This window comes from Curcuma longa, chromosome 10 (assembly GCF_044706935.1).
Source record: "Curcuma longa cultivar G26 ecotype Majalengka, Jawa Barat chromosome 10, ITB_CL_G26_1.1, whole genome shotgun sequence".
Taxonomy (NCBI): Eukaryota; Viridiplantae; Streptophyta; class Magnoliopsida; order Zingiberales; family Zingiberaceae; genus Curcuma; species Curcuma longa.
Genome location: NC_133870.1, coordinates 10,230,315 through 10,256,646, shown reverse-complemented (window position 1 = coordinate 10,256,646; position 26,332 = coordinate 10,230,315). Strand labels below are relative to the sequence as shown.

Sequence of the window (26,332 nt, the reverse complement as noted above, 5' to 3'; positions counted from 1 at the left end):
CTCGTTCTAGTACAGAAGCAGAACTTCGAGCACTTGCCACTACCACTTCAGAGATAGTATGGCTTCGATGGTTATTAGCAGATTTTGGTATTTCTTGTGATGCTCCTACACCTCTTCTGTGTGACAATACTGGAGCCATACAGATTGCTAATGATCCTGTGAAGCATGAACTTACAAAGCATATTGGTGTTGATGCTTTCTTTACTCGGTCTCATTGTCATCAGAAAACAATTGCTCTTCAGTATGTGCCCTCAGAACTACAAGTGGCAGATTTTTTCACTAAAGCACAAACTCGAGAGCAACATCGGCTTCATTTACTCAAACTCAATATTTCAGAATCTCCACTTCCACCTTGAGTTTGAAGGGGGGTGTTAAAGCCCATATATATATTATACATATTAGGGTTAAGGTCCCTGTTATCTATATATATAGTTGTAACTATTGGATTTGATATAATATACAATTCCTAATTCGTCACAATAATATTTTATCTTTACACTACTAAGTCTAAAACCTTTCGCTTTTGGTGTCATAGATAAATAAACATAATATTTTCTATTATGCATGGAAGAATTAATTCTTAAAATTGAATTTAAGTTACAGATTAGCTTCCCTTTTACCTTTGGAGTTCCCCTTGACTCGGGCCTCTAAATTTCTTCTCTGTTCCTTTAAATGTTTCATTTTCTTGATTTCCCCCTTCTTTGGGCACTTCGTGTGGTAATGACCTTCTCCCCACACATAAAGCAAATGATGTACTTTTTCTTCTTCTTTTCTTCATTATTCCTACAATTTGGATTAGTTGAAATATTACATAATTCACTAAATTTAGGATTAACCTTTTCTTTTACCTCTTCATGAGTGGGCATCGATTCTTGTAATGTACATTCTCATTGCACCCAAAGCATATGATATGCTCTTTGTTCTTCTTTTGGGTAGAGGCACTTGAGGCTTGGACTTTTACAATCTCCTCCTCAATCGAATTTTGCCCTTCTTTACTCCTTAAAGAAGTGGATGGCTCTCCACTAGACTCTCATCCACATTGACTTCTTCAATGAGTTGACCTTTCCTTTTTTTCCTTCTTTTCTTGTGGATTTTCAAACTCTTCTTCACTCTTCTCCACAATTGCTTCCTCTTGAGCTTCCTCCTCTTGAGTAGAAACTTATATGATTTTTTCCTAAAGATCTTTAGCGTTTTTGTACTCCCCTACCTTGCCTAACAAATGGTCAGGCAAAAGAAAAATGTTTAATGATATACCTTTCAACTTACCTTCACTAAGTTCAATTTGGTCCTTGGTCGCTCATATGCTATCTTGGTCATCTTTGTGTTGATTTCTTGATAATTAGTCCAATGAAGTGTTCCTTACTTTAATACCACTTGTAGAAACGTGGATGGTCGACTCGAGGGGAGGGATGAATAGTCGTCATAGTTCAATTTCATGTTTTGATCTTCAAGAAAATATTAATGCAGTGGAAACATAAATAAAATACACAAGAAGACAAACTGAACTCAAAAATTTAACGTGGTTTGGAACCCCTAATTGCTACTCCATGGTTTATGACTCGTCAGGCGAGTCACCCTCGGAAAGCATCTATACTTTCTCCTTCTCAGTCTTCTATCAGAGGTGGAGAAACCTCTTACACTGCAAGGATTACAAAGAGGATTATAAAAGGAAAGCAAAAGGCTATTGTTAGAGTATGAAGAACTCTAATCCGCCAACCTTTAAAGCCTCTTGAAGCCCTCCTTTTATAGCCTTTGAAATCCTATTGTGAGACTGTCTGCCACCCAACAATCGAGTTTGTCGCCATCAATCAAATTAGTTGACTACTCCTTGTGATCTAACTCTTGATGCACAACAATGACTCTTTTCTACTTTCCATGTAAACCATCAATCGATTAGAAACTAACTAGTAGTCGACTTATGTCATCAGCCAACTATCCAGTCGACTCATCCATGAACATTCTATTTGTTGGCTCCTCATATTCAATTGATTGGAATTCAACATCAATTGGCTGCTCCAAACTACAAACATCAATTTACAATAACATTAGGGTTTTAGTTTATAGTGGATTGATTGTTACACTTTAGTTAACTCCACCACCGGTCGGCTAATTTTACACTTTAGTCAACTAGTCACCCTTATACCCTGAAACCATTTGGGGTATTGGATTCTCAACCACCAGTTAACCTTAGCTACGATTACCTATGATTGAGTCCACCTAAGTTGAGTTGGGTTCAGTCACTCAACTCTCATAATTCATTGGAGACTTACCCTTGCAATTTAACTTCACCTCAAAATCCTCTTCTTTCATGCCCCACGACCTTTGGATGCACCTAAGCTCACGACTCTTCTTTGTGCCATCCTTCACACTTTTGCCTTTAAAGTTTGTCCCTCATCCTCACTACCTCAATGCTCCTCACTATGCGGTCCCTTGGAACCTTCTCTGATCTACGAACCTCGAGCCATCAAACTACCAACTAGGTTGCACCAGGTCAATACTCCAGAGTTGTTTCATGTGTGTTCCTACTATCCCTACAGACTCAACACACATCAAATCCAACAAACAAAATTTAACTTAAATCATTTACCCAAGCATAAAAACCAAGATTATACTAGACCACTTGGGGTACAAGTGCACTAACATGTGCAACATGTTGCTCCAAAATTTTAATTAAATTGATTTTTCTAATTATTATAAGCTTATATTTGAAAGTAAACAGGCTCACCAGAAGACTATAGGATTAAAAGTCATTGAACTTTGACTTGGTCGTAGCATGCTTTTAACTAGCATTTGTGATATCAAGTTATGTCGCTCGACACGACCTACATTCAATTTGGATGAAGGATATGCAGAGGCACATGGATTTAATTATTGTTATTGCCAATATTAAGTATACCAAGCGACATGACTCAATATTTCAAAAATTGGTTAGTACAAAAATATGAGTTTATCATTCATAGACATCTAGGAACATTTCCTAATGGACAAGATCACCTTGTGATCTACCATAGAGAAAGTATTATTCGTGAATCAATTATGCCTTTGATTTATGGAGATGAAACTCTAGCCAATAGGAGTAGCGACACTAAAAAGACCGCAACCTATGGGGCAAGCAACATGGCAAGCCAAAGACTCATATATCTCCTAGTAAGGTTGCAAATGAAATTAGACTAACATTTGAGATCCCTGGCAAATCAAAGAAATAAACTTTAGAACTAATTTTTCTCACAACATAATGAGCTATTGGAATGAACATAAAATTTCTTGAAAGAGCCTTTAGAAGAGCACTCAAAGCATATGCATGGGCATAGTCTCCAATTTTGTACTCTTACCTAATAATGTATATCACTTATTGAGGGAAAACTCCGATGGACGTGTTTAAGATGATGTAGACATATAATTAGGCGACCAATAAATGTCCCAATTAAGCAATGTGAGACTATGACAAATACGCATATTAATCGAGGAAGAGGGAGACCAAAGAATACTTGGTTAGCAACGATAAAACGAGATAAAATTCATTTAAATATAGATGAAGATATAGTAGGGGATCGAGCCAAATAGCGTAGAAGGATTTATACAGTCGACCCCACTTAGTAGGAATAAAGACTTAATTGTTGTTGTTGTACCCAGTTATGTGCATCAACATGTATCTTGTATGTTCCATTGTGCAATTTTTCTTCTAACATTGGTATATAACTCTCAAATATTCTTATCAAAATTTTATACTACAACCATAAAGTAAAGGTCATAAATAACTATTGACTTGGATGGATAAGAAAAGTTGCACAAACAAAATCAATAGGTTAACTCTTGACAAACGATTGACAACCATAAGCAATTAGCGATTATGTTGCATCTTTTTAAGGGATTAAAGAGGAGGAAATAAGGAAAGACTATTAATGGTCAAAATTATCCATAAACATAGCTTCAAGTCTTCTATATCAACTTTTATAATCCAATAAAATAAACCAAGTCTAACTATGGACAAAATAAAATATTCAAATAAAAGTAAAATAAACTCGGATGATAAATTATATCCAAACACGGTCTAGAATAAAAAACAGTCTAATCTTTAAAATGTCTGATATGCATCAACTAATGTGCCAACATTGAACAGTTAAACCATGTTGTAGATACAACCAAACATAGAGGTCATTTATCATGCTTAAGCAAGTGAAATCATAGGATTTTGAGCAAAAACAAAAAGCAACAACTACAATTTCCACCAATAGTTATGATTCAGAAACAAATGAATATTCAAGTCTAAAAGTACCAATCATACAGTATAAAAATTAGTCAGCAATGAAAAACAAACATAAAATGTCATGGTTTGGACTTTAGACCAACTACCTGCTTGAGAAGCAAATATGACACTCGTTATTTAAAGAATTTCTGTGCCTGAGAACATAGGTTTCGAGGCCCAAAAGTAGTCGTTCATGATTTGACATGGAAAGAGGAAGATACATGCCTTCAGCTTCCTGAATGAGATGATCACATCGTGACCCATGACTATCTATGTGCTCAGCTATGAGGTCAACTGCAATATCCTGCAGAAGCTTGAATTGTGGTTATAGTCAACAAACCTATGCATGAGATATATGCTAGACAAAATAATATAGTCCAGCCTTAGAATCAAATGCCCTATCAAAAGTGATAAAAAAAGGTCTACACATTTATCAAAAAATCTTTAAAATTTCAGAAAATGATCATTTTTAAATAAAAAAAACTAATGGCATTTAGTACAGTTCTCCTAAATAAACCTTTTTTTTAAGGGTCTTAAATAGACCATGTGAAGCCCTCATTATTTGCTTCAGTCGAACAAGTGAAGATTGATATCATATCATAAATCACTTTGGAATTTATTGTCTTGGATCTAAACTCATGTTTATATGAGGCCATACAATAAAGAGGAAGAAAAAACACCATTAATGTAATTACAAAGGCGAGATTCCATTAAGGGCCATGCTAGAAATCCCAAGAAAATAAAGAAAGTTGTTGAGTTAAAAGACATCTGACCTCATGCTAATAGAAGATAGAAATCAACTACTGTACATGTGACACCTCTACCCGAATATAATAGTTATGATAAATAGATTCCTATAGTCTGAACAGGTTGCCAAGAAAGCTCAAGCAAGATACTAGTGTTGCCTAGAAATCATATTAGAGTTGTTAAACCAACATTGCAAGAAAACCAAATGGAAGCAAAAACCAGAGATAAATTATACTATCTTTGCAATGAAATTAAAAATAACAGAACAGGATAATCTTACATGCATTTTCAGTAGGAGTATCTGCAAAAAGAAAAAGAAAGAACAAAACATAGTTAGCTTCATAGTATTGACCCATAAAAGATATCATTGTAGGAACAAAAGAATTCTAAATATTAGTAGATTTGTCTATTATTAGAAATCAACAAAAACAGCTAATATCATTTCCCAGATAACTCCAAAGGTCATTCATTGTGTTTTCTTTTCACCGGATTCACTTATCACTTTTATATTGAACATGTTGCTTGTAAAGTGGGTACAAGTTTTCAGAAACAAAGGCAAACCTTTTGAACAAAGGGAAACATCCATTCCATGAATGCATCAATGTCATCTTCCTCTGCAGTGGAAAAGCATACTTCGGTTCCACTAAATTTAATTTGCCATATTCACAGTTCAGACGACAAATGATATTACAACATCAATGGACTGATGAATTGAGAGGTGAAAGGAACAAAGAAGGCATGCGCAGTGAAAAGCTTGCCTGAATGTTCCATGACTTTTGTGAATGGAAGGTAATTTGTGCAACCATGAATCAGAAGCCAATGCTTCTCTAAGATTTAGATGGTATTTATATATGACTTTGTCTTTAGTTCCTGAATGAAAAATTCAATACCCAGTGTATCATCTATATTTGCAAAGCGAAGGTGTACAAAACCTATAAATATGTTATTATCAAGTAAAATACTTCCATGGATAGAGAGAACAATCTTGAACCAAGGTCATCGAAGAAGTAGACATGGTTTTTATTCAGTATCATCTGTTAAATGGAAGTCCAATTCATAGATTAATAAAATTAAAAATAACATGTGCACCATATTCACAAGCATGGTCACAATTTAAACATCCAGAATACATGTTAACGATAGAAGGTTGAATAATAATTTGTTGTTCCCCAAAGTTACATATACCATTCAAATAAAGGTTCCATGCCAGGATGCAGTCCCTTGTCGGAATAGTAGGATTTTGGTACTTGACATATATTGAAGCTGTATAACAATGAATTCAACTAGGTTTTTTCCTCCTTTGATTCCCTTTCACTTAGTTTATTTATTTCTAAAAATAAAAATAGTTTTGTAGATAATCAATGGAATTAAAATTTTGTTGTGGCGTACTAGGCCAACGATCATCATACTTCAGCATGAGTCATAGTATAACGAGTGAATTCAAATGAAGTTCTCTCCATAGTAGTCTTCCTATGAATTTAAATATCGTTTTACGTTTGGAACAAGTAAAATATTTTGTTCCGCTCAACGACCAACTTACGGAACTCGCAAAGACCAATGAAACCCCACAAAAAATCTTCTATGCAAGCTTGGCATGAATCTACCACAAGCATGATTCTTCTTCTAGGATACCTACGGCATGTGAGTCTTCCACAACATAACTTGGGGAACATGAGTCTTCTACAGCAAACATCAAATCTTCTGCAATATCACCTAGAGCACATGAGTCTTCCACGACACATCAGGGCTTTCCTAAGGCACATGAGTCTTCCACAACACACCAGATGATACATGGAGGCGCACAAAACTTCCTCATCTCCTTCCACTTCTCCTCCCCTTCTAGTGTTCAGCACATCCTCTACCACTAGCACTTGTCACAAGTAGCATGTCTCAAGCCAATTGAGAACGGAAACCCCAAATCACCTTGCTTTTTACCCTAAAAGCGTAACTAGAAGTTAGATAAACAATTAGATTAAAATTTTATTATACCAAACCATGTCAAAACTCAACATGCTTCGAAACACTTTGAAGTATGTCAAAATTAAATTACTCCTTTAATATCCTTCCACTTATTTTCTTCTAAAAATAAAACAAAGAATTAGATAATTGGATTAAAATTTTAGCGATACAAGTTAAACATTAGTTAAATTATTATTAGTCAAATTCATATGAAGTATATTAGCATGCTTTGATATGAACCAAAACATGTTAGGATGGGTTGCAAAGAAGAGCATACTAGTGTTGACTAGCACCAAGTTTACGTAATTTGCCATACGTTAAATTTCAACCTTCATTAATTCCAATTCCATAAAACCTTATCCCTTCTTATGTAATTGGTCTTTAAGAAAATGTAACATAGAACCAAAAAAAATCCATGCTTTGGCTTGTGATCTCATGTTGTTGCATGCATCAGTCAACAATCTCGCTAGGTAAGGGAAAAAAACTCCAAATAAAAATTATATTACTAATTGAAGAGCGGGGGTAAGCATTTTTTAAGCCTTATAATAACTTGGTTGCGTAAGACCCTAACAAAATTAGATAAGTTTTTCTTGGAATAGTAAAATCAGAAATACTATAATTAGAACAAGTAGAAAAAAGGTTAAAGTTTAGACCATGAATTGGATTATTTCGCTATGCTAGTTTATTCTTAAAACATCTTTTTTTCATTTTATTTGCACCACCATCTTCCACAAAAAGGAACTCAACTTTTGACAAATTGTCACCATCTTCATCTTGGTTTCCTCTGATAAACAAAGAGACTGTAAATTATTGCTGAAACATTATTTATAGTTCAACCACACCCACAATAAATTAGAATAGTAGCAATGAAGATGAAAATGTTGTGAACAAAGCGTGGTTATTAAAAAATCAACAAATAAGGATGAAAACTCAAATGTCTTCCACTAAGATAGCAATTCTCTTTTTAGAAGATTGGACAAATATTTAAGTTAGTTGACAAGTTAAACAAATAGAATTACAATAAATTTTTCTACGATAAGGTTGGTGGATCAGACATGAAGGATCATGGCGAGGTAATAAGGAAATGGCCAAACTATGTATATAAAATAAGTTAAATTGAGATGAATATGACATTGTTAGACCAGATTTCTTAATTATAGTGATTTTACATTCTTTACTAATAATCATGAATAGTACCACGGTGATGCCATAGTTAAATTGGATTCAGTGGATAAACCAAACTAGGGAGCTGCAAGTTCATAACCTGAATTATTTAGGGTAATCAACTTCAAAACACTTAAACACGTGTACAGGAAATTCAACATGAGAAACAATTTAGTTACAGCAATTCTTTTAAATTCCAGCCTCCTATCAATCAGCAGTTATATAAGACATTTAAAGAAATATTTCAAAACTTCCAAATATATTTGAAATAGTATTAGAGAAGTGAAAATCATAGCAAGTGAAAAGTACAACAGGATAAAAGCATTAATGATAAAACTAGGGAAGAGACGACATACCAGTAGTTGTTATCAACAACACTCCATCTGCAGTTTGAACAAATATTAGATAAAGATAAACACAATTTTTTGATATCAAGTGTCATTGCATAATGCCAATTAATCTTAGACATTCATACAAAAAACAATTTCATGTGTTCTTACAAGATGCAGATGACTTCCAAGATAATCTTTCAAACTTAAGAATTGTTCTATCTTAAGTGGAACATCAACATAGTGGTATAGCCAAACATAATCCATTCAAAAGGAATGAACTATGAAGTCAAATTAATATATTTTAAGTTGAAGCTCTTGAAAGAGCAATACAATAGGAATCTTAGTTTGCCAACTATTACCATACTATTAAGACCAGGCTAATACTCAAATATATGCACTCATGGTATTACCCCATTTATCACACGATATGGAATGCACTCCAACATCAAGGCCATGAAACTCCACCAAGCTGCTTCTGATCCCAGTATCTGAAACTGGCAAATCATACAACTGTCAAATGCATCACAAAAGTTGTCAAACTAATGTTCTACCACAATCACACTACAAGAGGGATATGCACTATGAAATTTGAAGAAAATGCCCTCTTTGCTAGAGATTATTTAATTCCATTTAGTTTCTTGTTTTTTTGCATTTCATTAATATAGGACAAATGTAAGAGAAATGTTACGCTAACGAACTGTTGCCTATCCAAATGCATTGCTTGTGTTCTTACCAGAGATTTGCATAAATGGAGGATTTGATGTGTGGAAGCATTTGATAGAGATTGATAATCGACAAAGACTCTCAGCAATCCGGCATCTTTGAACTGCGGAGTAGACAAGCTAAAGAGAGAAGAAATTGAAAACAAAACAAAACAAAAAGTGAATAAATTGTTGCAAAGAAAACAAAGAACAAGAATGAAATAAAACATTAAACTAGTAGGAAAGGATTATTGTGTTTAACCCAATGTAGTAGTTGTCTAGCAGAAGAAGTGAAGCCACTTCCCCAGCTTGAAACAAACTTTCTTTGCCTTTTAGTTCCTCGTTCTTTTGCTTCAATATATACCTACTCATTAACACCAAAAAAATAATTTAAATGATTTTTGTTTACTTTAATTATAAAATTTCAATTTCAAAAGCAATGCCCATTGATCTTTTCAAAATAAAATGTACTTCCAACTTGAGGGAGCTCCAAAATGTAACATATATTGTTGTCTTTTATATGTGAGTAATCTATTTGATAACTTACCAAATGTGTTTTGGTCAACAACAGCAGAATGAACCTGCTCAAATGAATCAAAGACGAGTTTAAAGAATATATGTAAGCTACAGGAAGCTAGATCAAGCCAAAAGAAGGATTAGGGAATGCAAGTATCTTCTGATGATGGTTGACAAAGTCCTGGGCTTTGCCAAACTGCTACATTACTTTGTAAGCATAGAAATAGAAGAAACATTGGCAGATCACTGGACGCAGAGTCTAATCCTTTCTCTATTGATATATCATATAAGGAAGTATTTTAGGAACAGAGACAAAATAAGTTAGCTATATGATATCTTGGTATTTGAGACACTTGCCAGTTCCCATCCTTCAACTTATGCTACCATTATCAATGTGTTATATGCCTCCTTTCTGTGTATTGCACTCTAATTCACCTAAGCTATTTCTAATAATTTTGATTTGTTGCTTGATAGAGCCAAAATTCCTAGCCCATGTGATGTCCACATTTGTCCTTTTTTAGAGATTTGCAAAATCATTACAAAATCTAATAATTCCTTTGTTAATTAAGTATTTGCACCAATCCCAATATAAATCTTTGTCTTTTCCCTTCTGTATTAAATGCTAGGGTTTTAAGCCTGTATCAAGCATCTAATTTCCAGTAATATGTTACTGTTCCATTTCCGTTCGTCTGTCTTCATCATGTTATTCTTTAGTCCTTCAATTTGGCACTTTCATCATCCTAAAGTCAAGCCTCAACTTCTCCCTTTGTTGTAGTTCTAACTTACTCTACCACAGTTAATTCTTCTAAAACCTTTCGCCAAAGCACTCTGTGATTCCTGTTTCCTTTCCTAATGACCTTTCCATCTGCCACACAATAACCAGAACCGTAAAGTTAGGGAGAGAGTGTTTCTTAGTCTTTAAGTTATTAGTGAGGTTTTTCTTGATAAAATGTCTATCGTACTTTATACCCAAAGTGTATCAACTAATTCAAACCCAATCCCAATGATCAGAGTTTACTTCTTTGGAGTGTCTCCTTTGTCAAAGTTATCATATTCCTCTTATTCCCTTAGCATATAAATCTTCCTGATTTGGACTCCAATGAACCTTATGCAATGGAATCTCTTTAAAAAATTTACTTCACCTTAAAGAAGCGCATCTCTAGGAGCTCACCTTAGTCGTCTCTCTCAAAGTAAGCTTAGGGTGGGTTCTCTTTGGTCATCCTCTACTTTTCATGATTTTAACACTTGCCAACGTATTATTCCGTTTGCAAAGGAAGATTTTCTTCACATTAAGGCCCAAGACATTGCTGAATATGTCCCTTCCTCAAGTTGTAGCCTTTGCAATGCAACTAAAGGTGGAGACAACTGCACCTACTATGATAGTGATTGGACTGAGCTCTTCCTTTATTGTGGTGTCTCATGCCACCAATGTGGAACCAGCTACTGCAGCACTATGGTGTGAAGTGCTTGATCCTCAACTTTTGTCATCTCCCTCAGAAGCAGTGAAGGAAGCATTGAAGGATAAAGGTTATGCCTCCTCTAGACCTAGGTCTAATAAAATTAAAAGCTTTCTGGGGAAGATTTTGTGTTCCAAGGGACAATGTATTCCCAAACCCGTCCAATGAATCAAGTTGCCAAGACCTCATTAGGGAGGTAAGAAGTGAGGATGCTAACAATTGTCAAATCTTGAATCCTGTTGAACCTCTGGTTGCCATATTATAGAGAATGGTTGGTGCATCCCTACTTCCTTCTGACAAGCTCCTCATTGCTCAATCTTCAATTTACTAACATGAATAAACCATAAAAAAAATTGCTAAGCCATCTCAAAACTATATTTTTGTGCCTCTCTCACAATGGAAAAAAATCTATGACTAAGCTCCTAGAAATTAATCCACCACTTGACGACGGATGTAGTTAAGTTCCTCAATGATCACTGTCCTCCTTGATAAGCTAAGGGATGTAGGAGTGCATATCAATCTCCAATTGAAGGAGAATCAAAAGTTGAAATTCGATTCTTCATCAGCAGCATGATGCTGAGGTGGAGGAGATGAAGACGTTAATAGAGAGCAAGGTTTAGAACATCATTCTGCATTAGGGTATCACTTTCTAACCAGAATGGTACAATTTTAGTCACGAGTTATGCTGACACTCGACATGCTTTGTCACACTTCAACATGTATCGAGATCAACCCATGAGTTAATGCTTTGTCAAACTTTAAAGTGTCTTGAGATCAACTCATGAGCGATAATTCTAATCTTGTTCTACATACCCTGTTTACCACCAAATATAAGCGTATAGAAATTAGAAAATCAATTAAATTAAAATTTTAAAACTAAGTTATCAACATATGACAAGCATCTCAACTAATAACAATTAGTTACTAATACTAAAATAAATATTGTGTATCAAATGAAAGCATTGGTTCTTGTAGCATGCTATTGATCTCCATAATTTTTCAAGACCTTTATTAATTAATACTCTCAAGACATACATTAATTAGTGTTCCTGGGATGTATTGGAATAACTTTATCCACATTCCCATAAATATATCTTGGTCTACTAAGGTTTGGATTTGTGTTGCACAACTAAAAATGGAAAAGGCATTTGTGTATATCTTGATTTCTTCAATTCCAATCTCACTTCTCTACTATTGTTAGTGCTCCAATCGGTGCTTCCCTTTTTCACTCCCCTCTCTTTTTAATGTTTCATTTCTTCCTAATGACTAGTAACAAAATTGAAGAATAAGTCAAGGGAAAGGAATCTTTCTGTTTTCAGCCAGTTCTAAACGATATCAACTAAGATAATTGTAATCTCAGCTGGTTAGATTGGAATTATATTAGCACGAATGGCACATGACATTTGCTCATATCGATATAGTATTAGTATTGGTCGTACTAAGATGAATGATATCTTTCAGACAACCATAGTACAACAAGCAGTTCATACACTACTGAATCCACTACAAAGTTACTAAACAGAACCTACCTCCTTATCACCTTCGTCTACAATCTCCACAACGTGGTGCGGCAGCGACTCCTATGGGCTTCCCTCCTCAAACTAGGGAAGCAAATAAGTTATCCATGGATGGTTATTAGGGATTTCAACTCCTTATTGTCAATCGGAGACAAGGTTAGAGCAATGGCAGTCACTCACTATGAATTGCACGATTTCGAGCGGACTGTTCAGCTATGTCACTTGGTGGATTTACAATCCGTGGGTTGCCAATTCACATCGACGAATGGCACAGTCACATGCAAATTGGATCGAGCTTTGATCAATCATTATTGGTTAATGGATGACTTTCATAGCTTTGCAGAATTCATCATCCCATCGAACTGCCTATCCAATCACTCCTACTGCATTGTGTCATTGTTGAGCAGCGAGCAACAAGAGCATCGCCCCTTTAAATTCTACATTATGTGGATGTTTCATGATAGTTTCCCGGAGCGAGTTATGGAGGCATGAGTTGAACATATTTTTGTGACTGCGCAGTTCATTCTTAAGAAGAAACGCACATATCTAAAACCTCGATTGCGAGACCTCAATATGGTGCATTCCAGCATGTTTCTTAATAGGCTTTGCGGACAAATGAGGAGCTCAAGAACGTACAACACAATATCTTGAATGGTCATACCCCTCTGGACACTTATCACCAACTACAAGTTAAAGCCACAAGACTCAGAAAAGTGGAACAGTCATTCTATCAATAACGAGCCAAGTGCATGTACCTCAACCAAAGCGACCGATGCACCAAGTTTTTTCATAACCTTGTCAAGCAGAATAACAAGAACAACACCATCGTGGTTATCACAAATGCATCGGGCGAGCAAACGACTAGCACCTAGGAAGTTGCGGAGGTATTTGTGGCTTACTATGAGAACCTCCTCGGCATGCAAGCAAACTGTTCGCCACTGGACAGCAGCGCCCTACATTCTGGACCGATTCTTTCACCTACTAATTAGCAACGTTTGATCAACCCCATTAGCCTAGAAGACATCTGAAATGGGCTGATGGACATTAGCAATGATCAGGCACCATGGTCGAATGGTTACAGAGCCAATGTCTTCAAATCTGCTTAGGATATAGTAAAGTCCGATCTATTTGAAGCCATGCAGGAATTTTCACAACAGCGCGTCTTTTCAAGCAATGGAATCATACCTTATTGGTGCTTGTCCCCAGTCGGACCACGTACCAAACGTCATGGATTATTGGTCAATCTCATGTTGCACAATCGTATACAAGTTCATCTCCAAGACCTTGGCCACAAGAATGCAAGAAGTCATCAGAAGTCTCTTGGATCCGACACAAGCAACCTACGATGAAAACCGATCCTTAGTGGAGAATATCCACCTTGCTCAAGAACTACTAAGTATACACAAAAAAGGATCTCCTAGAGGTGTGTCCTCAAAGTTGACCTTCAAAAGGCCTTTGACACAGTGAATTGGGACTTTTTAGTGGATGCCCTACATGACTTTGATTTCCCACAGCAGTATGTCAATTGGATCTCTGAATGCATTAATAGCATCTTATTCTGTGGGAATCAATAGGGTGATGCATGAATTTTTCAAAGTACGGCAAGGCCTCCATCAAGGTGATCCACTATCGTCATTCATCTTTGGTTTATGTCAATTGGATCAAGGCAGTCTGGCTTCCACTATCATCCAATGTGTGCAGGCACCAACATCACTCACCTAGCATACGCAGATGACTTGCTTTTTTAGCCCAAGCCGATGAATCTACTGTCGGATTGCTTGCGGATTGCATAGCAGAGGGGGTAATGCATGAATTTTTCAAAGTACGGCAAGGCCTCCATCAAGGTGATCCACTATCATCATTCCTCTTTGATTTATGTCTAGAAGTTCTTTCTCGATCTCTCCGAGTCATAGCAAGGCAATCTAGCTTCCACTATCATCCAATGTGCCCAAGCAACGACATCACTCACCTAGCATACGTGGACGATTTACTTATTTTAACCCGGGTCGATGAATCTACTATCAGATTGCTTGCGGACTACATAGCGGAGTTCAGAACCACTGCGAGGCTGCAATCCAACCTCAGAAAGTCCAACATTTACCTTGGTGGAGTCAGCAAACAAACCAAAAATAGATTACTATAGCTCACTGGCTTCCGACAAGGTACCTTCGCATTCCGATACCTCAACATACCCTTGGCTGCGGCAAAATTGAGTTCAAGCAACTATGCGCCTTGACAGATGTCATACTGCATAAACTCACGACATGGCCCAAGCACACGCTATCCTACGTAGGTAAACTTGAGTTGGTCAAAACTATTTTGCAAGGTGTCGAGTGTTTTTGGCTCTCCATCTTTTTTATTCCAAGTGCAGTCGTTGACAAGCTATATGTCATTTGTCATTCCTTTGTTTGGGCATCCAAACACTTGCCTATCTCCTTAACCAAGGAGGAGGGAGGGTATGGAGTGTAGGACTTACTGGCTTAGAACTCCACTTTGCTCTGTAAGTCCCTATGGAATCAAGAAAATACTACAACTTTGGGGGCACACTGTACAGCAAAACTGGCTCCAAACAGCAAACGCATAACCTAATGTCCACTTGGTTCAGCTCTGTATAACTTCATTCGGCCTCGAAGCGAGCCCAAGACATGGGCAAAGGCTATATGGAAATCCTACCTCATGCCAAAGCATCAGTTTGCATTATAGCTCCTAGCACAGGGTCGCCTAGGCGCCAAAGACAAGTTGGAATACATGGAGTGCAAAACCTATCCATTATGCAAGCGGGTTGATGAATCATTGGATCATAGCTTTTTTAGATGTCCCATTAGCGCTGCTCTTTGGGACAAGGTGAAGACTTGGCGTAAACTACAACACGAGATGACCACCTCCACGTGAATGCTAGAGGTTTTCCTCCAGAGATACAACGGTAATGGTCGCTTGATTAAAGCTAGATACTTGAACATGGCTTGTACGGTCTTTTTGTTATGGCAAGTGCGAAATCGTTGTCAATTTGAGGGAGATGCCCTTGATGTTACAAGGATGTTTCGCAAGATTCAAACCCATGTCTTTCACTTTACGTGTGTCTAATATGTACCTTCTCATGTAATATATAAAAATTATTTACCTTCCTAAAAAAAATGTGGTCCAACCGTTCCCTAGGACCACGCACTCGTGGAAGCTTCGTGCACTAAGCTACCCTTTTTATTTAATATAGTTGTTAACTTGAAGAAAAAAATTCAATTGACTTTCACTATGTATACATTTTTAAAGTTATCAAATCAAATAATGATATATGTTCCTCTTTTGTTAAGAATAGTAAGTCCTATTTTAATTGTTTACTCATCTCTATAAGTAGGGTCGTAAATGAATCAAACATTCATGAGCAAGTTTAGTGTTTGGTTTGGTAAGAGCTTGTTTATATGCATGCAATATATAAGATCAATTAAAAAATAAATTTAAATAACGTATTAAACTAAATGAATAAGTTTGGACATATATGTGTTCAACTCGCTAATGTTTATGAATAAAAATTGTGAACTGTTTATGAACAATGTTCACGAACAAAGAACAATGTTTATCAATAAAGCTCTTATCAATATGATAAATAAATAAAGAATCTCTTAAAATGAACAAACAAACTTGTAATATCAAGTTCACTAACCAACTAAATAAGCTTTAAATATTAAAAGTTTTAAATAAGCTTAATTGAGAGCTTAATAATATCTAAACGAACCAAGCTCATGTCAAGCTTAAACTAAACTCAAATTCATACAAAAAATCTAGTCAAACTTGAATAACCGTTTCAATGGCTCGGTTCATTTTAGATTTGGTTTGATTGTCTTATCAAACAAACTTGAACAACACTTAGCTTAGCTCGGCTTGGCTTGTTTACAGCCCCATCTACAAGGCTAGCAACAAACCTAGTAAGTGTATATGCAACCTTTTTAAGCTCTAACCTATAAGACCCAAAATAGATTGATTCTTTTATAAGATGATTGTAATCTCAAATCGAAAGAATAGTTGCACCCAACCTACATGTGAAACCCCAAAAACACTAGGTAAACTAACAAATAAGTTTTCATGACAACTTATATCTAATGGTCCACCTATAAACTTATCTAGGCATCAATATACCTATACGAATATAATCACCTACTAGTATGATATAGTAGAAATATAGCACTTACTAATTTTACTACAAAGTTAATATGTTATCTCAAAATTGTAATGGCTAGAGACATTCAATATTATCTATCATACTCTACCGTCTCACATTACAATTAATCCATCACTAAAGTAGTAGTACCACCATGAACTTTATTTATAATTTACCAATTATACATAATAGAGATTATAATAAAATAATAATTTTATTAACAATATGCAATTATAAAATAGTGATTTCTTCATAATCCAATTATCTCAAAGGCACTATTGCTAACCGCAAGCAACGACAAATATGCTACCAAAAATTTGGCCCTCGCAATGTAAAATATGCTTCTTTGTCTGACTCAAGCAAGATAAAAAAATATATCATAAATACCAACTTGCATGAAGAGAACCTATTGGACATACTAACTCACTAGAACCACACAATCTCTACCTCATTTATTGGTGTATCCTAACCCGATTTAAAATAATGAAGCTATACATTTTGGTATTCAAAATAAACTGAGACTAATTAGATTAGCTAAATGTTCCTTAAAGATCCAAACCTTAACTAATTTTCTAGTTTTAATACCTTAGTGTCGTTCCTATGCATGAAGAGTTCATTAGATCTATCATTCAATTTTGATTGACCATTATTAATAAATGAAGTATTTGATTTTATTTATATTTCGAATTATAACCTAGAAAACCCTTTGTTCCCAATAATCATATCTAAGTACTTTGAGTTATTAGTGAATTTTTCTAGTGTTATTCTTGTCTCATCAAGTGGGATTTCAAATTTTTATTCTCAAAATCTAATTCAAGGTGAACTAAGTTAAGTCTTATGAATTCTCATTATATCTTTTAGTTCAAAATTGTTTTCTTCTTCACTTAAAGTTCCACAATCTTCGTTTATAAATGCTACGAGAGTTTAATGCATGAACATTCTTAGGGTTAGCTCCTATCCAAGGTGTTTAGGTAAATAGCCTTTGCTGGGCTATTCTTTTTCATTTCCTCTTTTTTTTTCCTTTTTTTAATTCTAGGTATTTACTCTTAAGGTGATTTTTATTATTGCACTTAGAATATATAAGTATTTGCTTGGATCTTTTGCCTTCTTCATCTATTTTACCATATAAGCAATATGTTTAGCATCAACTTCACTAGTGTTCAGTGAAAAGGATGATGATAATGTGTTACCCTAACCACAAATGTCATTCCTTTTTTACCTGTCCATTATTGAGAAATGTTCTTGAATATGTGAGTTCCTAATCCTTTAGACATTGTGTACACATCTAATATCCATATTGCAGTTTTAGGAAATCCATTGAGTGCATTCTGCAGCAAGTCAAGATTGATTTTTTTTTCTTCTAATAATCGTAAGCTCATTATAATTTGCTTGACCTTAAGTGCATTGGGGCAACAATTTCTCCATATTTCATCTTGAATGTTTTATTGTGTTCTTAAGGGATCTCAGTTGAGTAACACCAAATTGGATGTGCCCTTATCTAGCTCAATGCATACATTACTCTTTTATCATCTATATACTCTTTTTGCTTCTTCGTATATCAACTCATCTCAATCAGGTCTCATCTCTATCTCTTGGTTTTTTGTAGCCTCTTTCAATGCTAGCATCATACCAAAATTGAGCCAAAATAAGTCTTTATTCTTGTCCTCAAATAAACAAAATCTCCATCAAATGTGGGTCAAAGGAAGTAGTCCCTCAAATATGAGTGAAAGGAAATAGCCTCCTTCGTTGTGGGTGATCACTCTTCAATCTTAATTCAAAACATTAAGCACCATCTCTAATACAAAATGTTGGAATAATAATGGTCAGGCTAAGGAGAGGTAAATATGGTTTAGGGGAGAGAGAAGTAAATAGACGTGTCATTTTTTTAGAATTCTTCCACACAATAAACTCAAATACAATGTTAAAAAACATGTGTGTATATAGTTAATCAAAGTAATAATATATGAATAGAAAATAAATAAGAAAAATAATTGATGCTAACATGTAACTTAAAATTGCTCTCCTGCATCCAGTGTGTCACTTTTAAATCTATTAATCTACCCATTTAAATAAGACAATGGAGTAAACCTTGATACAATGCTAGAACTCCTAACAACAGCAAGCTATGGAGGACCTAGCAGAATACCCTTTAAACCCATGATCTACCCTCCTCTCTAGATCAAGAAAACACTTAAAATAGATGCCATTTACCCAAGCATGCCATGTAGTCTTACACACTCTTAGTGTCCTACTTTGGTCTACCCGAGCGAGTTTCCTCCGTTGCTAGAGACCTAGTGAACAATTACAATTGTATACAAAGGACAAAACTTATATACACTCTAAAAGCAAACAATGCCTCTCAAGTTGATAAATCAAATCAACTAAAATGATGAGTAAAATCCTCTACCTCACCTCTTAGATAAGAATATAATTGCAGGTGAAAAGAATAATATCCAAAAAAAACTTCAAGAAAAGGATGATACCTTGTCTTTACTTCTTGTGTGTTTCTTTGGAACTTGTGAATTCTAATGTCAAAGGTTATAGTAAACAGAACTTTATACAAGGGCATGACACTTTCCAAGCACTATGCCAACCAATTTTGAGCTTGTGTAGATTAACATATAAAATACAAGCATAGAGACCTTAAATTCTGAATCAACTTGTTCGATGCGCTTTTGCTATTGTTCCAAAAAATTGTTCAAAGTCAACTGAAGAAAATTTTTAGTCGACTAGAACTGCTTAGATCGGCTAAGGAAGTACATCTTTGGTCAACCTAAACCTCAGGTCAACCACTTCAAGAGTGACTTAAGTTCTTTTCAATTTATATAGCCCTCCAACCACTATGAATCAACCTCAATCCTCAAGACAACCTATCATACACCCTCTAAATCCTAAGATAAAACTTCTTAAATAATTCTATATTGAGCAAGACAACAATAAATTCAAAATAAATCCAAAATATAGCATAGATTAATGCAAAGCAATGCATGGATCTTCAAGGTTAATGATCATGGATCCATGAGTTTGAAGCTCTTCATATCTTCACACTCATCTATGTACTCCATCTTTTAAATTTGATCAATCCAAATATAATCACTTGAATCTCTAAATTTGCATGATATTTGGCGTACTTCATGCAAATGAACAAATATACACATCTAAACCAATTCATATTTGTCAAACCATCAAACCACCACTACATTTAGATCTGACCACAAAGGAGAAACAATTGCCCAAACAACCTCTTCCAACAAGATCACCCAAAGTGAAAATAATCTTGGTGGATCTAGGTTAGAAAACTTGGTCAAGCAGTTTAAGGCTTTTCTTTTCCCTTAGATCCTTGTATGCTCCATGTATCATTAGAATCCCATAAAAGGATATGGAACTATTATAGTAAAATTACAACAACAAAAAAATGGGGCCACTTGAATAGAATAAAGAAAGTTTGAAAAAGGGGAGTCAAATTAAGCTACATTAAGGGAGGAAGGATAAGAGCAACATCAAATCTTGCTAAGAGTGGTTACTAGATTTCTTCTATCCTTTATCGAATTGTTAAAACAACTTCCATAAGCAAAGAAGTGAAATAATGTTGGATGACTATAAGCAAAGTGTGGCATGTTATATTTTATGTTCATATCAAAACATATTTATAAGCTCAAGGGAGAAGTACATTGGCTAATTTATGCTTGTTGCCAAAGACAGCTAGACAAGTATTAACTTGTCTAGGAAAATATAAAATATATGGATAGAAAATTTGAATCTCCACATAATTTAAGGTGTAATTAAACTTCAAAGACATCATTGTATAAAAGTTTGCTGCACCATGTTACTAATAATATGCAGATGAATACTTCCATAGAGAGCATCAAATAAGAAAACAGAACTGCAAATGTATCCATGTAGCTGTTGACTCACACTGCTAACTAAAACTTCTAACAAATCATTTCCATTTGGATCAAATATAAGCTAGTAATTTGATCAAAGTACATTTTCAAGATTATTAAGGACAGTGACCCTAAGATTCTTCCAATACATGAAAAGTAGAAAAATCAAAGCAGATCTCCATGACATGGATTATGGTTTGCTCAGATCTCCCCATCCCACAACTCCTCCACAGTTTTGTAAATGCTTTGAGGGTGGACTACAAAATCGGCTCTCAGTAACCTTGCCTGTTGAGTAAAACAAAAAACACCAAAATTTGGGTATTACCGAAACTAAATAACTGTCCAGAATTTAAAATTTGCATTCACAAACAGTAGACTACCAACATTTGAATAGACGAAACAGAAAAAGAGATAAAAAATATTTTGGATACATGAAAAATATTTAAACTTTCTTCTTTTAGACTCAACTAAATATAGAATTAAGAAGCTAAACAAAACTAAATATTCAACATTGAGAGTTCTAAACTGAAGCAAGAAATTCTTCCTTATGAAAACCAACCTAAAATAACAATTTAGGAGGTTAAATTTCAATTAGAACTGACTAATGCCACTTTAGTTTGGGAAGATTTATGTTGGCAAAGAATCATTATTAATGTGCAGTGGATACTTGGGGGATTTAGTTACCTGTTCAATTTGAGAGAATTTGGCAAGCAAGTCATCAGGAATGGACCACTCATATATGTCCAAGTTCTGTTTTATCCTTGCTTCAGATGTGCTCTTGGGCAGCACACTATGTCCCATTTGAATGCCCCAGCGCAATGCTACTTGTGCAGGAGTCTTGCCTAATTTCTCAGCAACCTGGTTCACTATTGGATGTGTAAGCACATTGCTACCCTTAATGAAGCTAGTACCAGGTGAGCCCAGAGGAGAATATGCCTGCAAATGAATCATGTGTACAGGTTATCTAAGAAAATAGATGGAGAAAATATATGTGAAAAAAGGATAGAATTGCAAGAAACTAGATAACTTACAGACAGATGAACACCCTTTGATTGACAAAAAGTACGAAGCTTTGTCTGTTGCCAACACGGGTGACACTCAACCTGATTCACAGCTGGAGGAACTCGGGCGTATGAGAGCAAATCTTCTAATTTCTTAGTTGAAAAATTGCTCACACCAATAGCACGAGCTTTGCCTGAATCATACAGTTTTTCCATAGCCCCCCATGTAGAAGGTATATCAACTGGTAAGAAATTTTCAGGACTTATGGTAGTTCCCCTCTTAATGCGAAATGGCCAATGAATCTTGAGAAAATTTTGAAACAGTGAGTTCCACTAATTAAAAGGAATATATATTCAAGAAAGATATGTGAGGATTACAGAATCTTCACAGGTAAAAACCTTAAAACATTGAAAGAACTGTTTTTTTCTTGGTAGTGAGACCTCAAATTCACACATGTTAGTTCAACAATTTCTCTTATCTATCTCGAGAATTATTTTCCTCATATAAAACAAACAGTTCTCAGCTGTTGTATTTAAATATTATGCAACACTATAAATAAAGAAAGCTTCTGATGCAGTGTAAAATAAAAAATTTAATATGAAATTTTTAATTTTAGATTTATAAGTTTTCTAAAAGTTAGTTTTTATTCTTAAATAGGAGAATTATTGTTAATTTTAGTATGATAGTTATTTTAGGATCTAATTAATTTACCAATGATTTAGGAGATAGATTGTTTCTCTCTAATTTTAATAAAAGAAATCAATGTTGGTACCTTTAAAGAAACCCTTCTGGTAAAATTATCTTCCATAAGAATTTCTACAATCTCACTCTCTATTTGGCGCGGGGGAGGAGGATAAATAAGATAAAACTTAAATATACTTATTGAATTTGATCGAGGTAGTCAAGATCATCAAGCTAAAAATAGATCAAGGCATCAAAGTAAGATGAGACAAATAAAATTTATTTAAATAAGGGAAAAGTTTTTATTTAAAAAATATTCTTTGTGAGTTCCAAATAACATTCGTACCAACTAAACATAAGAATAGTTCTTTTGTATTTTTTTTTCTATCACATGAACAGAAGTAATATTTTTGTATGTTTATTATTCTATATGAATAACTATTTTATTTCCTAGGAATAACTATTATATATCTTATCTATTCCATTTTGTGCCACAAAGAAACCATAAAACTTTATTAGTTTTAACTAAGGTTTAAATAGCATCCTACAATGAGGTTTTGGTCCCTAACCAAAATGGTAGACTTTAAGTATTATATCATACATGTATTTACTCTTTTAAGGCTTCACTTTATTAACTTTAAGAAATGACTATAAAAATTAAATAGTCAATTAAATTAAAATTTTATTGTAACCCACCATGTCATCTAGTCAACATGATTCGGCATTTGTAGAAGCGTGCAAAATGAACTCAAATGGGCTTAACTCATTAAATCTCCTTCTTCTCTGATTTTTTTTTACTTGAAAAATAATCATTATCAATTAGATAAAATTAAAAATGGTTTCACTTATTTCCTTCAATATATATCAAAATAAAATTAGATAAGTTTACACCTTTAATTTCGTCCCACTAATTTGTTTACATTGAAAAATAAATTATGTGAACTAGAATATGAAATTCATTAACATTTTTGAGAGAAATTTTTAAAATGTAACAAATCTTAGTCAAAAATGGTTTCACTTATTTCCTTCAATGTATATCAAAATAAAATTATATAAGTTTACACTTTGATACTCATTCAAGTGTGCCAAAGTGTGTAAAATATTGGCCCTGTACAATAATCCTTATCATGAGAAACAAAATTGGCCTTTCTAGTTAACTTATGTGATTCAGTTTGGCCCTTGTAAATTGATGAAAATTTTCAAATTATCCCCTAATTTCTACAAACTACATGGGCAAAATGATGACTAATCAAACTATAAGGGCAATTTGAGACCAATCAAACTACAGAGACCAAAATAGCATTCTGAGCTAAATTGGATTTTTCTTTTCTATTGCAATTATACAACTATCACAAGAGTATGTTTTTGTGTTTATTCCAAAATCATTGAAATTTACATTTCTCGAAATAATTAATAGCAAACATGATTGAAACAGTTATCAAAGAGTGTGAAAGGAAAAGTAAGACTACTTTTCACCAAAGATATATGTTTAAATGATATTGCCAAATGAACTGTCATTTCAACAAACAAACAATTTGTAAGCAATAGAAATAATTACATACAAGGTAGAGGTCCAAATAATCTAGTTTGAGATCACTCAACGTCAAATCCAGTGCAGCAGACACATCTTCTGGAGCATGATCATCACACCTGGGAAACCAGTTCACAGTTTTTCTTTAATTGTATAATGAATTGATAAGACCTACTCTATTGACTTAGCAATGTTGATAACTCACCATAGTTTAGATGTGATGAACAGTTCCTCACGCTTCACAATACCCTTGTCAAATAGACTCTTTAAGGCCAAACCAATCTACAACAAAGACATAAGAATGATCATTCCAGAAGTCTACTCCTACAAGATTGAACAAACTAATCTTCTAAGTTACCATAAAAGTATAGTTAAAAATAGAATGAAGAACCGCATATTCTCTATGCTTTTTCCTATAATAATACATATTGCAACTATTCAAAGGTCTGCAGTAACACATTAACATTCCTTTGTTGTGTAATCATTACACCATGCTGTCTCTCTTTGATCTGAGAGGAAAGAAAAAGAAATTACCTCTTTTTCATTATTGTAGATATGCGCACAATCAAAATGTCTGAAGCCAGCCTGCAAAAGCACACGAGGAAAATCAATTAGTTGCCCAGCTAACACCACATTTCGAGCGAATCATTAGTTTCGATTAGAGAAGACGTGAAAACTAGCGATGCAAATAATTACTTCGCAGCAAAAACAAAACTCGAAACCCTCCCGAATATAAGTATGATAGGAAAAGCCATTTCATGCTCTATGGACAAGAAACAACATATCAATGCAGCGCGATCGATCGTAACGAGGCGCTTGATCTAATAGATAGTCGCAACCGACACTTGTTTTAATGTTTGACCCAGATCCAGAAATCCTAGATTGACTTCTCCGACAAAGAACCATTTGCTAGTGGCAGAAAACAGAGCGCAGAGAACAACAAACAAAGCCGCCTACGTATCAACTATTCGATCAAGAAGGAAGAATCAAGTGGTTAAAAGTTGTGATTGATACCTGGACGGCCGAGGTGACTGCAGCGGCGACACGTCCCGGCTCTGACTGCCAGGTTCCGAGCCCGATCGAGGGGATCTTTGCGCCGGTATTCAAGGTAAAAAACCTCGCCATTGGCGCTTCTATCAGGAGGAGGCGAGAGGACTCGGGAAGAGAGAGAGAGAGAGAGAGAGAGAGACGTGTGGTGCAACAAGAGCGATGGAGGAGACTGGGGGAGGCGGCCCGGTTCGCACATGCTTTATAGTGGAGACGCTGAGGAGAACAATGTGGCAAAGGGTTCGATGGCTTTGCTACGTCGCGAATTGGGACACGAGTTGGAAATATCCATCGGACGCGCCGGACGGCAGAACAGAATCAAACATAAAAACCCAAAGCAAGAAATTAAAATTAAAAATATTAAAAAAAACATGGCATAACTTAACTAATTAAATGATTATATATAAAATACTACTATATGAAATTATAAATTTAAAATTATTTAAACTATAATTAAAATTACTCTAATTTAATCAACATCACTTTAATATTATTATAATATTTTTTTTAAAAAATACTATTAAAATAATTATGATAATGAATATTGCAACTCATAGAAACTATGTTTTGCTACCATATAAAATAAATTACATAATAAAATTATTTTAATTTAATTAAAATTAAAATATTGATTATTTTAATTCTTATCAATTTAGTTAAATTATTTAAACGTATCAAAATTACTTTAATTTAGTTAAAATAACTTGAAATTTTAACAAAGTTGAAAAGGAGTTTTAATATAACCGTATTCATATATTATAATTTCATTAAGTAATTTTATTTTATATTATAATAAATACTAATCATTAACGAATACGAGTGTTTTTGAAATAAAAAATATAGACATTATTTTGATTTTTTTTTGAAAAAAAAAGATACCTTGATATTTTCTTTAAGGCGCTTTTAATTTTTACCAAAAATAATTTTAAAAAAAGTCTTCCAATTTTCTTTTGTGACAATACTTTAAATGTCCTCTCTTCTTAAAAGTAAAATTCATTACTTCAACGATCTCATATAGTCAATTATCATAATACTTTAAACGTCCCTATACTTTAAATGTTCTCTCTTCTTAAAAGTAAAATTCATCATTTCAACGATCTCATATAGTCAATTCGACGATCATAATACTTTAAATGTCCCTATCAAATTGATGTTCATTCATTTGAATTCAATCATGACAACCAATAAATTAAAATGTTGCCATATATATAACCAAGCGTATCAGTATATGTATGGCAAAATATGACTATCTGTATATAAATCTTTACTGTATATGGGAAGATTGGAGGAGTTAAAAATTTACAAATTTTATTTTTATTTCTTATGGTTTATAATTAAATTTTTAATAAATAATCTACCAAATCTGGCTATAACTTTTAATTAATTACATTGTGT

The 26,332-nt window shown here is 34.3% G+C and overlaps 1 protein-coding gene across 2 annotated transcripts in view; it reads right to left on the bottom strand.

The window, feature by feature from the left end:
• The window catches only part of LOC141835684 (NADPH-dependent aldo-keto reductase, chloroplastic-like), a 40,359-nt gene extending 15,267 nt beyond the window's left edge, over window positions 1–25,092 (bottom strand). Inside the window, exons 1-14 of one of the 2 annotated variants that reach the window (XM_074723054.1) lie at window positions 24,905–25,092; window positions 24,425–24,475; window positions 24,096–24,172; window positions 23,922–24,009; window positions 21,708–21,980; window positions 21,361–21,612; window positions 9,412–9,513; window positions 9,182–9,290; window positions 8,859–8,942; window positions 8,473–8,499; window positions 5,752–5,863; window positions 5,555–5,636; window positions 5,274–5,294; window positions 4,354–4,559 (exon numbers count right to left, since the gene is read on the bottom strand). In XM_074723054.1, the coding sequence (XP_074579155.1) occupies window positions 4,354–4,559; window positions 5,274–5,294; window positions 5,555–5,636; window positions 5,752–5,863; window positions 8,473–8,499; window positions 8,859–8,942; window positions 9,182–9,290; window positions 9,412–9,513; window positions 21,361–21,612; window positions 21,708–21,980; window positions 23,922–24,009; window positions 24,096–24,172; window positions 24,425–24,475; window positions 24,905–25,015 (1,595 nt within the window). In that variant the 5' untranslated portion in view covers window positions 25,016–25,092. Of the gene's footprint in view, window positions 1–4,353; window positions 4,560–5,273; window positions 5,295–5,554; window positions 5,637–5,751; window positions 5,864–8,472; window positions 8,500–8,858; window positions 8,943–9,181; window positions 9,291–9,411; window positions 9,514–20,618; window positions 20,962–21,360; window positions 21,613–21,707; window positions 21,981–23,921; window positions 24,010–24,095; window positions 24,173–24,424; window positions 24,476–24,904 lie in introns of those variants that run through there. The other variant, XM_074723053.1, reaches the window with a different exon arrangement.
• Window positions 25,093–26,332: the final 1,240 nt, after the last annotated feature.